At 62.8% G+C, this 17,202-nt stretch overlaps 1 protein-coding gene across 2 annotated transcripts in view; it reads left to right on the plus strand.

Annotated features, from left to right (window-relative positions):
- Nucleotides 1–2,139: 2,139 nt before the first annotated feature.
- Nucleotides 2,140–17,202, plus strand: part of LGR6 (leucine rich repeat containing G protein-coupled receptor 6) — an 88,803-nt gene continuing 73,740 nt past the window's right edge. The window contains exon 1 of one of the 2 annotated variants that reach the window (XM_031438292.2): nt 2,140–2,348. In XM_031438292.2, the coding sequence (XP_031294152.2) occupies nt 2,140–2,348 (209 nt within the window). The remainder of the gene's footprint in view (nt 2,349–17,202) is intronic. The other variant, XM_064477333.1, reaches the window with a different exon arrangement.

Genomic DNA, 17,202 nt, shown 5'->3' on the forward strand with positions numbered 1-17,202 from the left:
GGCCTGGGGGAAACAGAAGCAGGGATGGGCCTGGCAGGTGGCCCTCCCCGGGGTAGCCCCCAGACCCCACCCTCTAGTTTCCTAGCTTCCTCACATTTAGTCCCTAGTGTCCTGGGAGCCTGGCTTCAGAGCCCTGGTTATCAGGGCCACCCCACCCCTTGTGCCTCAGGACGGACCTGTCCCTGCCCTCTTCCTCCTGCCCACCCACCTTCCACCTGCTGCAGCCCCGCAGGGGCAGGTGCTGGGGCTCTGCTGCTCCTTGGGTCAGAGGTGCCAGGCTCTCTCTGCCCCCTTCCTCTCCCCTCCCCCACAGGAGCTGGGGGAGTAGCAGCAAGGGAGTTTGGGGGAGGGAAAAACCAGGAGGAGAAACAGAAAGGAGGGTTAGGGTTAGGGTTAGGGTGAGCCTGTCCCAAGCTGCAGGCCTGCAGTGTGTTTGGTGGTGACGCGATCTCCGGTGGCCTCACCAGGGCCCGTCTGTCCCCTGATCGGACTGCGTGGCCCTGGACAGCTGGTGCCCAATGCTGGTCCCCAGTTGTTCCTGGTGGAGGGCCCAGGGAGGGGGACGCAGAGCCTGGACAAAGCAGAGCGGGAGGCCCTGAGAGGACAAGGGGTCAGAGGTCAGGGAGGGCCCTTCTCAGGCCTGGTGTGGAAGCGGACCGGAGGCTGGGCTTCCTGCTCAGTCAGGAGCCTCCCCAGGATGAGGGCCCCTCCTCCTCAGACCCCACGTTTGTCAGGAGCCCAGGGTTGGCCCACAGTGACCCTCCAGCAGGCAAGGCCCCCAACCCCCCCACTGCTGAGGGGACTACTGGGAGCTGCAATCTAGCAGGGGCCAGAGCGAGGCGTGGGGGGCAGGCAGCCCACCTGTGGTCTCCCTGGGCCTCCATGCTCGACCACCCAGGCCTCCCTGGAGGCTTGTCTCCATCAGAGCCACACCCATCCAAGACCCAGGGCCAGGGTCCATGGGCTTCCTGGCCCAGCTGGTCAGCCCCTGGGGCCTGGGAGGTGAGAGAAGACAATGGGAGGGGTGTATGGGGGCCCTGGGGCTTGGAAGTCCAGGGTGGAGGGAGTGTTGGCTGTCCCGAGGCCTCCAGGCTGCTGATGTCCACCTGGGATGGACCTGGGGAGGTGGCAGGAGTGGGGAACACGGTGGCTCTGGCTCTACACTGGGCTTGGCTCAGCGCTAGAGACCAGAGAAAAAAAAGGCGCCGGGAAGGAGGCACAGCCACCAAGACTAGTCTCAGGAGAGACGGGGCTGGCCCCTGCTCCAGCCACCATCCTTGTCCCTCAGGCCTCGGGGCTGGCCTGTCTGGCCAGGGGCTGGTTGAGCTGCGGCTGCAGGACTGGCCTCCAGGTGGCGCCCACCGCCGACTCTCAGCCTGACTACACCGCCAGGTGGGCGGGTCCCCCAGCTGTTGCCTGGCTCCGCGGGTTGCAGGGTCAAGTGCTCCCTGGCTCACACCTGACCGGGGCCGCATGCAAGGACGCTCTGTGGTAGACATCGCACCCTTCTGCAGTGGCGGGCATGAGGCTCGGCGAGAAGGCCCCCCTCACCCAGCCTGCAAGAGGCCCCTCAGAGCTCACCCTCCAGGACAACCACTTGTCCCCCCACCCCTCCCCACGGGGGGGCCGAGGGGGACCCCAAATTCCCACCAGCGGTGACCTTGAACAAAGCACTTCCCTCCTGGGTCCCAGTTTCCTCCCGTAGGAAAGGCGGCTGCGGGGCTGGGAGCTGTGGAAAGTCTTCAGGGCTGCCGCAGGGCTCCTGAGTCCCCTGTGACCCCGAGGCAGTCCCTGCAGGCACGGGGTCCTGACCCACAGCCCGGGCTTCGGGGGACGTTTCCAAACCGCGGCAGGTCCCTCCCCAGGTTCTTTGCTTTTTTTCTTTCCTGGATGAAGCCCCCGCCAGCTGGAAGAAAGGAGGGAAGGGAGCCGACGGGCGAGAAAGTTGCCTTGGCTCCTCCTCCGCCGTGTCTCCCTCCCTCGCCAAGCCCAACCCGTGAAACCAGGAGCGAAGATCGCTCGGCGATGCCTGCGCCAGCCTGACTGCGCCGCGCACGCCGCCGCCCAGCAGAGCCCGTGTCCCCGCCGCCAGGTGCCGCCGCCCGTCGCCCGGCCCGCCGCTCCCGGGCCGCCGCCGAGATGCCCAGCCCCGCCGGGCTCCGCGCGCTGTGGCTCTGCGCCGCGCTGTGCGCCTGCCCGTGCGCCCGCGGCGCGCCCCAGCCCGGCCCGCGGCCCGCCTGCCCGGCCCCCTGCCGCTGCCAGCGGGGCGGCATCACGCTGTCGGCCGACTGCTCGGAGCGCGGGCTCTCGGCTGTGCCGCGCGACCTGGACCCCCTGACGGCTTACCTGTGAGTACCGCGCCTTTCTCCCTCCGCCGCCCGCCGCGGGCCCTCGGGCCTGGGGCGGGGAGGAAAGCCTGAGACAGAGGATCGACCAGGAGTGCGCCTGAGCGTGCCTGGCTTGGTTTCCCAGTTGGCCCCATCTCGGGGTTCTCCCTGGGAGCCCAGGCTTGGTGAGAGGTGGCCTCTGTACCTGGGCTGGAGGGGCGCAGGCCTGCCCCCTTCTCCTCTTGCTGGTTTCTTCTCCCGCGGAGCAGTGCCCTGGACATAGCTGGCAACGCTGGATGACTTGGTGGTGGAGAAGGGAGGGGGCCCAGTGGGGTGGAAAGGTTGTTTGCCCAGAAGAGCAGAGCTGTCACACCAAGGCTGAGTGGCCTTGGTGGGAGGTCCCAGAAGCCGGGAGAGGGTCTTTCCCCACTCTGGTCTCCTCCAAGAGGGCCCCTGCCTGCAGCACCTCTCTTCACTGAGGCCTCCTGGCTCCCCAGGGTCCTCTCTGAAGTCACATCCCACGAGGCCATGTTGGAGACACTGATTTGTGGGCAGGCTGTGTTTAGAGTCTGAGCTGGGGTGAGACAGCTCAGGAAGGGGACCCTGCTCGGGAGGCTGTCCTGAGGGTGGCTCAGAGGGGCTCCGCCTCAGGGCCTGAGGCGTGGGCTCTGACCACTCACCACCTGGTCAGGAGGAGTGGGTGAGGGCAGTTCCAGACCACCTGCCCCGGCTCTAAGGAGAGGAAACCCTTCCTGGCTCAGCCCTGCCCAGGCCCCATCACCTTCACTCAGAGGAGGAGAGTAAGTGGGAAAGTCTGGGGCCCTCTGTCCGAGGGATGGGGTCCTGGTGCTGTATCACTTTGGGTTGCAGGACTTGGGGGCTCTGAGAAAGCAGGCGGGAGCCGGGCTAGTTTTCAGAGTCAGGCAAGTACTTGTTGAATTAAATGGGACCAGGGCATTCAGTGCTGGCAGGGAGGCTCCCCTCCCCATCTCTCTGTCCCTGTGGGATGTCCCCCTCCACTCCCAGAGACACGGGCTGGGGGCCGGGGAAGAGGAGATAGTGAAGAGATTCCAGGAGAGCAAACTGCATCCTTCCCCCTCCCGGGGTGAAGGCCCTGGGGCCGTGAGGGGCCCCGCCTCTGGCAAGGGAGGGTGGCCCTGGCCCTGCACCTGCTCCACACAGGGTGGATCCCTGAGCCGATTACCATGTGGGTGGTATAGGACATTGCTTCCTTACAGATTCTGTGGCTAAAAAGGGTTTGGAAGTGACTTCTGTGGGGCTTTTCCCTGGGGGAGCAGAAGAAAGGTTCCTTTTCCAGGCTGAGGGGCAGGGAGACAGGGCCTTCCTGAGGCTGATTGGTCCAACCTCCTCCCCGAGACACCTTTTCTGTGGAAGGACTTGGGGAAGGAGAAGACAGTGCCGCCGTTACAATTCCAGCGTCCCACCATCCATGACAACGGGAAGTTTCCCCCACTGTCCTGTCACAGTTCCCCTGGAGCTGGCAAGTCAGCATTTGGGATTTTCTGAGCCAATCCCATGTCTCCATGGGGGCTGAGAAAGCTCCTCTCTCCCAAGACTCAGACTGTGCTTCCCAGAGTTGGGGGGTGGGGAAGGCAGGGTCCCACACAGAGTGGGACTTAGCAGCAGACTCTGGAATCGTGGAGGGAGGGCAGGAGGCAGGGGTCTTGTCTGGATGGTGACTGAAGGGTCTCTGCTGGGGGCAGGGGGCTTCTTCCTTGGCCTTTCTGGAGAGCTGCCCAGGCACCCACACTCAGGGTGGGTAGGTGTGAGGGTCTCCCCTCCCTCCTCAGCAAAGGGAGTGCAGGTCTAGCTGCAGCCCAGGCGGCCCAACACTTGCTGAGGACAGCACACACTTGCACCTGAGGCCCTGACCAGCAGGGCCTCTCTGTCTGGGCCGCCCAGACCCCAGGGCTTTCCTAGTTCTGCCCCTACTGCACCACCAAAGTCCCCTAAGCCTTCATCTGTGCGTGGGGAGAAGTGGTGGCAGGGATTCAGTGGGGCGATGTGTTGGATCAAGTACCCAGCACTATGCCTGCCATGTGACAGGTGGCCATCGCTGTCCTGCCTCCCGTGGGTGTCTGGTGGAGGCGGTTGGAAGCTGAACCTTAACACGAGGGAGTTGAGCCTGGGGTGAGTGGAGGACCCAGGGAGCCGCTGGTGGTGGGAGGAGAGGAGGGGTGTGTTGGGCTCGCCAGTGCTTGGCTGGCCTGGGGCTCTGGGGTCCAGCTGGCTGGCGGATACTGGGGGTGGGGTGAACATGCAGGTCTCCCTGACACAGGGTGGGGAAGTGAAGGTGAGACGGAAGCACTCAATGTTCAGGGAGCGGCCGGTCAGAGGGGGTACTTGGGGACCTTTGGAAGCAGCCGCAGACTGAACCATAGGAAGCACCAAGGACCTGCGGGCTCCAGGTGACTCTGCAGGTCTCCCAGCGCACTTCACATCGCTGCCCCTCCCTTCTACCCACTCCCCTTCTCTGTGCACACAGCTCTGCCTTGTCCATCTGGGCTCCAGGGAAGGCCAGAAAGCCTTCTCTGTACCACTGCCATCTCTGCTTTACCCCCAAGGGCAAGATGATGACAGCCTTGGGTGCTGCTGCCCTGCTGATAAGGTGGAAAGGCCAGGCTTCAAACGCTCAGCCCTGCAAGTTCTCTCGTTGTTAGTACCTCTGACCTGTGGTCTCAGTGAGGCTCACGGGGCTCACGGGGGTTTGGACATCCTCCTGGGAACTGACCTGGGGGTGCTGCAGCCCCTGCTCTTGGGTGTTCCAGCCTGACAGCGTGAGAAGGTGGGGTTCCCCTTCTCTGTCCTGACCCACGTCCACCCAGTGAGGAGATCGGCACGTACAGATGTTGGCGACACTGAGTTGTCCTGGCTTGGAGAATCTCTGGTACCTTGAGTCCCTCCTTTTACCCCCAGAGTTGAGCTGTGCTGGGCAGTGACTGGCAGGGGAAAAGCTGCCTTGGCGGCTGCTATGAAAGACCTGGGCACATGCACTTGACCTTTCCCCTCAGCACCCATTTCCATCCCCTCTGCACTGGCACTGAGGGAGGGGCCCCACCCCAGGCAACACCCACCCGCCCGCCAGCTTCCTGCCCCCTTGGGACTTCAGTCCTCTTAAGACTGCCTGTGACAACCACTGGACTTGACGAAAGGTCACATGGGAGTGTGCGTGGATTCTGAGTGGTTCGCATCCTCCTCACCCCTGCTTGAGGGGTGATGAGACGGAGGCAGGGAGCTGGGGGGAGTGGGGGGCCCAGGCACAGGCACTGGCCATAGTGGAGCAGGGCTGGCGTCATCGTGAGCTGGTGATCTGGGCCAGTTTCCTCATCTGTAAATGGGGCTCATACCTACCTCGTAGGCAGGGCTGTTGTCTGGATTCACTGAGGTAGAGTCTGTAAAGGGTTTGGAACAGTGCCTGGCCCTCGGGAAGAGCTCAGTGTTTGCCGGTGTTGTTACTGGGGTGGTCAGGCCGAGAACTGTCAGCCGTGGAAGTCTTTCGGGAGGACGGAGTGCTGGAGCCAGCGCTGGGAGGAGAGGAGCTGTTCTGTGAAAGGTGTGGAATAGGCGTGTGCATGTGCGTGCCCGCGTGTGTCGGGGGGAGGCCTGTGCGTGCCTGCGTGTGTTGGGGGGCTCTCTGGGAATCTGGAGTAGCAGTTTTCTCCTGGCTGGTGCACACATAGAGGTTCATGGGGGTGGCGGGGCAACGGGTGGGAGACCCCAGCCTGCTCCCCAACACAGCAGCGGGGCCCTGCAGGGCCTGTCGTCTGAAGCAGCAGAGACACCTGCAACTGGTGGAGAAGAGCTGAGCTGGGGGGTGGGGGCTATGTCTGGGGGTTCCACGTGCCTCTTCTAGATTTTGACCTTGGAGGCCAGGCTTCTGTTTCCTTTCCTAATAGATTCTAAGAGCCTGTGCTGTGTGCCCCGCCCACTTCCCACAGACTTGGGGACTGTGAGTTCTAACCCTTCAGTTGCTGTGGATGCCAGTGTCACAGGTTTTACCGAGAAACCGTGGGAGAGGCAGGAGAAATCAACTCTGAGCCTCCTGTCCCAGTGCAGCAGGGGAGCCCCCAGGGAGAGCTGCTGAGGGTGGGACGAAGGTTGATCTCAGGTCCCAGGGCAGGGAAGCGCAGGGTGGGTGGGGCGGGGGAACCACCCCAGAAGCTGGGTGCCAGCAGAGCCTGGGGGGTCCGGGCCCATCAAAGGCAGAGGGGGGCGGGGATCACTGGAGGAGGGTGAGCCTGTGGGGAACCAACACCCCAGTTCAAAGGAAAGGCAGGAAGCAGCCGCAGGCAAAAGAAAAAGGAAACCTCTGGCCTCCAGCAGCAGCGGGCAGGGCGCGGCCGGGTGGGGCGGCTGGCAGAGAGGAAGAAAGCCTGGCCTGGAGCAGAGCGGGCCCCGCCCGCCCGGCCAGCCCCGCCTTCCCATCCTGGTCCCCCTCTATCCTGTGGGCTCTCAACCCTGATGGCCCCCGTGCCCACTGGTGGGGAGGCAGGCCCTGGGGAGCCCGGCCCAGCCCCTGGGTCCAGGTCGGCGCCTCAGTTTACAGGCTGTGCGTCTTTGTCCAGAGTTTTGGCTTCTTCCTGGTGAGAACTCCCCCATGGGGGTGTGGGGATGTGCAAGGGCACAAAGGAAGCCAAGGGGGCCTTTGTCTAGTATCTGCCTTAAAACCTCCGTGGTTGTTTTCTCAACCCTCAACTGCAAAGGATCTGCTGAGGCCTGGGGAGGGGGTAACAGAGCTGCTGTGATGGGGGACTTCAGGCGCCAGAGTCTAGACCCCATCAGGCGGCCATCCCGCCTGCCTCCCTCCTCACTGGTCAGGCCCCTTCCCTTCCCCTCAGGAAATGCCTTCCCCGGAGCCCTCCTGGTGGGGACGCCTGGCCCATGGAGGACTCTTCCCAGAGGGACAGTCTAGGTTTCCAGGTGACTGCTGTGTGGAGAGTCCAGCTTCTCCCTAGAAATGGAGTTCTGTGGAATGAGACTTCCCTGGGGCAGTGCACGGAGAGGCAGGTATGGATGCACCATTGACATACCCGCTCCCTTTCCACCCTCGGACTCGCCCTAAGGGTCTCAAGGATCAGAGGGGCTGAGTGCCCTTAGGCTAGTAACCCACCTGCTGGGCGCAGGGCCAAGGACACGGTGTCCTGCTGGGGCTCTGGACACCTTGGGAAGGTCCAAGGGACAGGGGTCAGGGAGAAATTTCCAACCCTCCTCCCCTATGTTGGAAAAGACGTTCTTCTAGACAAACTGAAACGGACTCCCTGAGTTGGGCTGTCAGAACTGGGGGAGCCCCTCTGTGCTAAGCAGTCCTCTGGTGAAAAGGGGGGTGGTCCCCAATTTCTAACAACAAGTTAGGTCTCTTTTCTCCCTCAGACATGGGAGAACAGGTCTCAGGAGGAAAGAAACACCAGGAGGCCAAATGCACGCTGTGGACAGAGGGTTATTCTGGAAGCGGCAGCAGGCCAGGGTGGGGAGGAGGGCCCCAGGCTGGCACCATGCCCCGCGCCGTGCCAGAGCGCGCCCCAGGGGCTGGCTGTGGGCAGGTGGGGGCCGGGCCTAGCTGCCCCGTGACAGGGCACCTCCAGAGCCAGCATTTCCACTGGGTTCCCTGCCCTGCTGCTGCCTGCTGTCTCCTCCAGAGCCAGCAAGGAGGGCCTGTACCTTGAGTTCCCCCGGCCCTGGGAGGGGAGCGGGCCAAGGGTCCCCTCTGGCAAACCCTGAGACGGGGAGTCGGAGGCTGGGGCCAGGGACGTGGCTCATGCCGTTCTCTGCCTCCTCCCTCTGCTCCAGCACACGGTGGAGACGCCTTCCTGGTTCAAATGTCCATTCTCTGGACTTCCAGGAGGACACTAGGCCTTTGGGAAGGCCAGTTCCTAGAGCCCAGCTCGCCTGGCCCCCTGGGGGCCCTGCAGACACAGCTGGGGCCCCCGCCGTACTGTCGGCATTCACTGCCCTTTCTTAAGCACCTCGATCTCTTCTCGTGTGGGGGAGGCACAGGTGAGGAGTCTGCTTCTCCACCCTAAGGACTGAGAAGCTCGCTGAGGCCGCCAGCCAGCCCGTGCAGTGCTGAGTTCAGCCTGGCCATCTTCCTTCTGACCGTGGTGCGCCTGCCTCGCAGAGGGCAGGCCTGGGGGTCTGGGTTCTGAGGGCTGGGCAGACTCTGGGCAAGTTAAACCCCTAGGCCTAGCAGCCCCGCTGAGCTGGCGGCCAGGTTCCTATCTTTCTCGGAAAGAGTCAGTGTGGTTCCCCACCCACTTCCACCTGCCAGCCATGGCCTCTGGGAGCCCCTGCGAGGTGTGGTGAGGGTGTAGGGGAGACAGGCTGGCCCTCCTCCAGGGTGGATCTGAGGCGTCTCCAGGGGACTAGCCGAGAGGTCGGAGCCTCAGAGGAGCCAGAGTACTGGGCCTGTCAGTGAAGGCCCTGGTGGACCAGGGGTGGCAGATGGGGCCGGTGGGCTAGGCCCTTGGGGAGAGGGAGGGCTGGCCCAGGAAAGACGGTTGGATGCCCTGGGTTTCTCTCCACGGCCTTCTCTGTCCCTCTCCAAGGCTGGGTGTTCCAGAGCAGAACTTTATGCCTTTTTCTCCTCAAAGCACATTTTAAAAGAAATAAAAACAAAAACAAACTCTATTCATGGTGTTGGGCAGCTGGGGTAGATCATCCAGCACCCCCAGGAAGCATTCGGCCAGGCGAGGGGACCATGCGCGCACCCGGGAGCCCCGCTGTGGCGGGAAAGCTGGTCTGCTCCTGGCCAGGAAGGGTCGAGTCTCTCCCTGCACTGCCTGCTGCTGGACCTGGCTGTTCCTCCCCTCAGCCTCCACCGTTTCTTTGGCTCCAAGTGTAAGCATGGTGCCCGGCCCCGGGCCTCTGGCTGGAGCACTCGGCCGCCCCGGGGACTGGGGCGGGCACTTGGGAGAGGGCCGGAGGCAGGCCCGCAGCAGCCCTGGCGCCCCCGCCACTCTGCTGTCTGGGCTTTGCTGGCAGCAAGACCAGGAGGGTGGGCTCTGCAGTGAGTCCTCCCCCCTCCCCTCCCCCTTGGCCTTTGGAGGTGCTGGAGGAGGCAGCGTCCCCGAGGGTGTCCAGATAGCGCAGTGGGAGGGGAGTGTCAGGAATTTGGACGTGGTGCTAGGCTCAGAGCCAGGTCAAATGGGCTCTGGAGGGGACGGGGGCGGCATTGTCCTTGTCTGCACCTTGCCCAGTACACTGCTTTCCTAGGGGCCTCTGAGGACCAAGGATGGCATGGTTTATTCCAGTGCCCGGAGTGATCTGCTAGTCAGAATTGTCCCCCGACCTGAGTTGCCCTCGGCTCCTGGAAACAGGCCAGAGGCAGCCACCACTGAGGGGCTCCGGACACCTCCTGTAGGAGGGGTCCTCCCCAATGACCCATCCTCAGGGCAGTGGGCTCAGTGGGCAGGGGCCTCCTGTGGTTAAGCCCCTGTTGCTGTGAGTGCCCTGTGGATTTTGATAACACCGTCACCTCCTCTGTGCTGCAGCCCCCGTCCCCTGTCCCTTTTGTCAAGGGTCAGTGGCAGGGCCGCTGACCCCTGGCCATTGTGGAAGCAGACCTCCCCACCTCACGGCTGCAGACTGGGCGCCCTGCCCACCAGGACTCGGAGCCAAAGGCTTCGTCTGCCACCGCCCTCCTGGGGCTGGCCGCTGCTCCCCCTTCCACATAAGGGTGAGGGAGTTTTGGGGGGCTGGGGGGACATGAGGCCAGCACGCACCTCAGGTGGCACATGGTGGGGGTGAGGCTGCACCTGGCAGGCCCACAGCAGCAGCAGGAGGGCACAGAGGGGCAGAGTTCATGCCTGACCAATGCCCCCGTGCAGACCCTGGGGAGGTGGCTGTGAGCAGGGAATGCCCTGGATCAGGTCCCGGAGGACCCAGGGGGACACTCGCCGCAAGGCAGGCGATGGTGGCCCCGGAGAAAGCTGTGCAGAAAGGCCCTGCTTGGCAGGGGGGCTGAGATGGGGGTGTGTGTGTCCCTCCCTGGGAGGTGCCAGGTAGCACTGCCGCCTGCCACTGTGCAGGGGGCACTCATCTGTTCTTCTGTCTGTCCACCTGCCTCCTCCACTCAGGCTCCTGATGGCAGGACCATGTCTCTCGTGTGGGGTGGGGGGCTCTCAGGGTGGGGCCAGGCCTCCCCTTCAGACGGAGGGGGGGTCTGTGCTGCTGGGGCCCTTCTTCTCAGGACCACATCGCCCCTCCCTTCACACAGACACACAGTCACACAGACAGACAGACAGGCAGACACAGACAGACACACAGGCACACAGATACAGACACAGACAGATACACAGATAGCCAGACACACGGGGAGCACAGATACAGACACAGACTCACACAGACACGCAGCCAGACACGCAGTCCCGGTCTCCACCTGCAGGGGCGCCCTGCGCAGGTGGCGAGCTGTACCAGCAGCACCTGCCCTCACTGCCCTCCCGCAGCTGAGATCCGGGGCACCAGGGCTGGGGGCGGGAGGTGGGGTGGACCCAGCGTTGGCCTGTGAGCGTGGAGGCAGGAAGGGCCGAAGGCAAATCCCCGCCTTTGCCGTACATGGTGACGAGGCAGCTGGAGGACCTCTGCTGGGGACAGAAGTGAGGAATGGGGCAGTCCGGCCCCCACCCTCACTCACCTTGGAGCAGACTCAGGGCTCGTCCCTCTGACACGCCTGCCGGGACCCCAGCCCTCCTGACACCTGGCGCGGTACCGGCCTCAGCGCTGGTGAGCTGGGGACCCGGGCCCGTCCTGGCCGGGGTCCGCGGTGGCTGTGCCCCACGGTGGCTGTGCCCTGTGCTCGTAGAAGGGCCCCAGCTTGGATTGCTCCTCTGCTGTTGCTGTCCCCAAATTCTTAATTTTTAACCAAGGGGCCTCATGTTTTCATTTTGCACTGGGCTTTACAAGCCACATAGCCGGCCTGCCCTCAGCCTCTGGGCCTCGTGTTTCTAGTTTGCAGAGCGTGGGTCCTTGGGCTGCCTCCCTTTCCAGGTGGCTGTGGATTCGATGGATCCCTTCTCTGTGCTTTGTGTCCTGGGTCCCTGCCTGCTAGACCCTTTTCTTCTGTTCCCACAGTCGTGATGCCTGCGGGCAAGGCAGGAACGGTGGGTGGAATGGAGCACCCCCCAGCCAGGCATGCTGCCGGGGAGAGGCAGCCTCTGTCCAGTGCACCTGAGTGCCCGGAGCCAGGAGGGGCGGCCTCACCGGGCAGGGCTCCTCGGCCTGAGCGTGGCTCATGCAGAGGCAAGGATCTAGGGCTGCGCTGGGCTGGGGGGTCCCCACACTTCAGCAAATCAGTCAGTCATCAGACTCTGGTGGGCGAGGACTCCGCATGAATGGGGGCGGGGGCCCCTCAGCGTCCTGGTTGTGGGCTCCTTCCAGGTTCGGGGCATAGCAGCAGGGTTACAGGCTGAGCTTAGGGCCACCCCGCCTGGGTTCAGAGCCTGCTCTGCCTTCTGTCAATCCCTGGGGAGGATTGCTCTTTTAGTGCCTTAATTTCCTGACCTGTGAAGTGGGGTTGTGCTGAGGGTTAAATGGTTAAAGCACGACGCGCTTGTAGGGGGCCTGAGACACAGTTCCAGCTCAGTGTGGTTTTATAGTTTATTGTGTGTACTTAGCAGCGGCCAGATGTGCCAGGCCCTCGTATTACATTAACAACTCTCTATGTAACAAATGAGCAGGACACAAAGACTGAGTAACTCACTGCGGGAGCCCCCCAGCCCCTCCCCAGGAGCCCCGCCCCGCCAACGTACCCCTGCTGCCTGGCCCCCTCGCCTCCCGACTCTCCCCCGTCCCGCTGCGTTTCTCTCCGGCTGTACCGTGAGGGCTGCACGATCTGGAAGAGTGGGGGTTTCGGCAGGCCCCCTCCTCCAGTTTTGTCTGCACCTTTGAGCCCTTCTCTGTTCAGTGGACTTGGAATCAGGCCACCCTGGCTAGAATTCTGTCTTTGTCACCAACTTGCTGAGAGCCTTCTGGGCCTGCTTCCAACTGGGTTGATAGTTCTGGTCCCCAGATATTCTAGAGAAATGGTCGTATAAATGAAGGTGCAGAGGGCAGGGAGGGGAGAGGGGTGTGAGAGGCTGTGGTGAGGGTGGGGCCAGGTCCCTGAGAGTCTCAGTCTTGCCCAGTGATTCTCAAGATCCCAGGGCCAGGACGAGGCACCACTGTCCCCAGCACCTCCAGGGCTGTGTGCCCGGCCAGAACAAGGCTCCCCCTTAACCACGTGCAGCCAGCGGAAAGAGGCACGCCCACCACCCCACCAGTCGGCACCAGGCCACCCCTAGCTTCATTGCAGGCGCCCCTCCTGCCTGCCCCGCCTCCCCCTGCCAGGAAGCGCTAGCCTCATGTCCAGACTGGCACGGGGTGCAAAGGCACCATCAGAGGGTGGGGCTCAGGCTCAGGAAATTCCTGGCCCCCAGGACCCTGGCGTGCCCAGTGCAGACAGGCAGCCCTAGAGCCCGTGGGGGCAGTGGGGAGAGTGTAGCAAGAGGGGAATTTCTGAGAAGCTCAGCTTGGAAGCTTGGCCTGAGGGCCTCCTGAAGTCTCCCTGCAGCCCTGCGCCTGCCTGGGCTGCCACCCCAGGGTGGCACCTGACCGTCAGGAATGTGACCCCTGGGAAGTTCTTTCTGGTGTCCCTCCACTCTCCTGCTGTAACATCCCAGTCTCCTTGCGGTTCTGGGCAGAGGAGAGGGGCAGCTACTGCCAGGTTTGTTAACCCCATGAGCACTGGCCAGTTGGCTGAGGCCCCTTGGAGGCTGGAGATGCAGGTGCGGGGCGGTCCCCAGGGTCCTGCGGGCCACCTGCTGCCGAGGAGGCTGAGGGCCTGGGCTGGCCCCTCGCAGGACTCACACGTCGCTGCGCCTGCCCTCTGCCCACTGTCCCCTGCCGCCGGACGTCTCTGAGTTAGCCTGGTCAAAACTTAGCAAAAAGTGATGGAAAACGCACTCCTGAGGGGCTCTAAGGAGACTTAGTCTCGGGTCCCTTGGAAGTCCTGGAGCCCCTTGCTCAGCGCGCGGTCCCGGACAAGCAGCATCCGCCCTGTCTGTGACCCTGTTTGGGTGCAGAAGCTCCGACCCCACCCCAGACCTACTGGGTCCACGTCTGCATTTTAAAGTATGCCAAGCCCCTCCCTAAAGCTTATCCTTGGAATAAATCAGACCGTCAGCTGGCCAGCCACTGCCTGGCGCCCACCTCGCCCCCAGTGACGTTTACCTAATTTGTACTTAGCTGTTGGCCCGTGGACATCACCATGATTTACTGCAGGGATGTGGTTGGGAAATGGGTTCGGGCAGGAAGCCTGCAGCTCTGGGGAGCGGTCTTGGAGGATGTCGGGGAAGCATCAGCTTGACTCAGGGTACGAGGTGCTGATTGAGATGTCCGTCTCCCCGAGGAACTGCCCTCAGCCCTCAGCCCTCAGCCCTGCAAGAGGGCTCCCCTCCGCATGCTGGCTCCGCCCAGGACTCCCTCCCTGGCTTCTACCTCCTGTCCACCCTTCTGTCTCCCCTCCGGGCTGGGAGCCCCAGGAAAGCAGGGCTGGCGTCTCAGTGCTGCCCAAGCCCCTTGTACATGGGTGCTCAGAACTATCGCCAGGATGAGTGAAGAAAGGAAGGAAAAGATGGCGAGGTGTCAGCAGCAGCTGTGCTCACCTGCGAGAGATCCTGGTGGGCAGTGCTGGCCTGGCTCCGCTGCGGGCTGCGTTGTGGCGTCCGACCCAGATGGCTGCGGTGAGGGCGGAGCCGATGGGGGAGCCTCGTAAGCTGCCAGTCGGCCAGCCCGGGGCTGGGCTTGAGTTTCATGAGAGTGAAACATCTATAAATCTGTCCCCTTAGAAGCTTTTGCCTTTCCTATTCATTCTCTTTACTATTTTTTTTAAAGAAAACTTTCGAAAATTTCCATCCAGTTTCAAACAAGCTAAGACAAACAAAGATATGCCAGGCTTGGGAGGAGAGGGGGCTCCAGGGACCCGAGGCTGCTGGTCCTTGAGTCTGCTCTGTGTGTCCGGGTCTGAAGGTCCCAGACGAGTCAGACCCGCCATCTGTGTTGGGGGCTCACCGCCCTGTACGTGCTGGGGTGGAGACAGGCACAGCCGGGTGGGGGGCTACGGGGGAAGAGACAGCCATGGTCAGTGTCCTGCCTCGGAACCCTGGGACCCACGGCTGGGACCTCTGGGGACAAGCTGAAAACAGCAAAGCCCTTGGCCCTGCAGCTGGTCCCAGCAAGCGTTTATTGAGTGCCTACTGGGTGCCAGGGCCTGCGAGGGAGACGCGGGTGAGGTTGGTGGCATGACACATGGAAATACACGTCCAACTTCAGGCCCCCAAGGTAAAGGCTGGGACATGTCCCCAGGATGTCGTGGGACTCCAGGTGGAGACCTTAGGTGGCAACAGGTTCACGAAAGAATTTCAGAGTGAGTCCCTCTCTCTCATTTTTTAAACTAACTTTTTATTTAAGTGCACTGCACATCACACAGGAGACTACTACCTGTGGCAAGCGTGTGGCCAGATAAAGCTTCACAGCCTGGTGGGGGTGGGAGAGCTCAGCGGGAGAGCGCCTGCTTAGCAGGCATGAGGTCTGGGTTCAACCCCCCCCGTGCCTCCCTTAAATAATTCTTAGACAAACAAACCGAATCACCTCCCCCCACAAAAAAAGGAAAAAGAAAGAAAGGAAAATGAATTTAAAAAACCCTCACAGCGGAGTACCCTTGTGTAACCAGCACCGGACACAGAACATCAGCAGCGTCCCCACCACTCCCCGCCCCCGCCTGGGCCCGGGTCCCCGCCGCTCCCCGCCCCCGCCTGGGCCCGTGCTGTGCGTGGATGTGGACCGAGCACTGTTTGGCCTCTGGCTCCCTCACTCCACACTGGGTTTGTCGGTCCATGCTGCCCGGAGCACACAGGTGGACCCTCCAGTTTGGGGTCTCATGGACAGGGCCACCATGAGTGCTCGGTGAGCACCTGAAGGGCTTTCTGCTGGCCTGGTGTCCTGGAGTGGAAGTGCTGGGTCCCAGCCGACCCGAGAGGACTCTCTGGGGAGAACTCTCGGGTTCCCCAGTGAGGTGTGGGAGGTTGGGGTCTGCGGCGGCAGGAGGAATCCCAGCAAGAGAGGGAGGTGAGCATGGGAAGAAGGCAGGGTGCCCGCAGCCTTCTGACCCTCACTGTACACTTCCGGTGCCTCCTGTCACAGAGCTCCACAGACAGCGTTTAAAACAGCAGAGGTGGATTCTCTCCCGTCTGGAGGCCAGAAGCCCAGAGTCCGGGTGTCAGCGGGGCCCCGCTCCCTGGAGCTCTGGGAATCCATGCCGCCTCTCCTAACTCCTGCTGCTGCCAGCTCCCAGGGCTTGTGTCCGCGTCACTGCCTGTCTCCACGTCACCCCCTCCTCTGTGCATGTCTCTTCCAAGGGCGCTTGTCATTGGGTTCAGGGCTACCCACGCAGTCTGAGAGGCTCTCTCCATTTCAAGATCTTTCACTTCATTACGCCTGCAAAGACCCTTCCCAAGCAAGTTCTCACTCAGAAGCCCACCACGGAGCCCACTGCACCACCCCTCCCTGCTATCCTCAGCACCCCTGCTCAAGCCCCCCACTCCCCGCAAAGCCCTCACTCAAGTCAGGCCACTTTCTCAGGGCTGACCCTGCCTCTCTTGGCCTTCCTCCAGGAAGTCCTCCCAGACTGTGTCCTGGTCCTCGGGCACTTGGGACTCCTCCAGCACTAACATTCCAGGCCCTGTCCAGCTGTGCCTGTGGCTCTGAATGCCTCCTCAGACTGTTGCTTCCTGAGGGTGGGTGTGCTGCCTCCCCTCCCTTTTCCCGTGTGCACTCGGGCACAGGAACCTCAGCAAGGCTCTGCACACGTGGGCTCTAGGAACAGGGAACTTAGCTGAAGGCACCTGCCCAACAGTGTCTGGCCAGGGCATCTGCCCAGTGGTGGCCCAGTGGCCAGCCCTCCCTCCGTGCCCTGTCCCCCCAGACCCCACCACTCAGAGGGACCTGACCAAGTCCCTGTCCCAGGACCTCTGGGGCTTCCAGGAGGAACAGCACAGGGAGGAGGGAGGAGCCTGGGCGGGGAGGGCACCCAGCCCTTTGCCTTTCCTTGGAGGAGGCCAGGGAGACAGGAATGTCTTTGGCAGGGGGACCCTGGCCAGAGATCAGAGGATCAAAGATGAGAGACCAGGGCTTAGGCAGGTGGCAGTCCTTTGGAGGCCGCAGAGAAGCAGCAGCTGGTGCCTTCTAAGTCTGACCCACAACACCCTCCCTCCGCCGCCCCACCCCTTTCTGTTGCAACCTTGCAGAGCTGCTTCCCCAGGGGAAAGGCTCTGGGGTGAGCCCAGGTGAGTGAGGGATGCCACACACCACTGGGCATAGCTAACCGCCCCCGCCCCCCAATTCCTCAAACAGCTGGGAGGCAGTTGGGCGAGAGACAGACCCAAGCAGACTGGCCCCAGCGCCCACAGAGAACTCCCCCAGCCAACGGGAAAGGCTCCGTCTGTCCTCAGCCCAGCCCAGCTGCAGCACGAGGGGGCCAGGCAGGCGTCAGGAAGGACGTCGCTGGGAAGGGGTGCTAGATTGAGGTCTTGGGTCTAGTCTTTTTGTACGTCCCCGAACCCAAACAGGCAGGGCCTGGGGAGGGGGGCAGGTTGTTGGAGCTCCTGCCCCGGGAAGGGACGAAGGTGGTGGGACGGGTGGACAGGTGAGGGTCAACACAGAGCACGGCAGGAACCACCCCTGGGACCAGGTAGTGGGGCCTCAGGGGCCGGATGATGCTGGGAAGAAGGACAGGTGAGGCTCTGTGGGTGGGCAGGACCTCCTGGGTGGAGAGGGCAGGGCCTGGCTCACCCAGGTGAACTTGGAGGAAGGGGGCTGGGCTCTG

The sequence above is a fragment of the Camelus dromedarius genome, chromosome 21, assembly GCF_036321535.1.
Source record: "Camelus dromedarius isolate mCamDro1 chromosome 21, mCamDro1.pat, whole genome shotgun sequence".
Classification (NCBI taxonomy): domain Eukaryota; kingdom Metazoa; phylum Chordata; class Mammalia; order Artiodactyla; family Camelidae; genus Camelus; species Camelus dromedarius.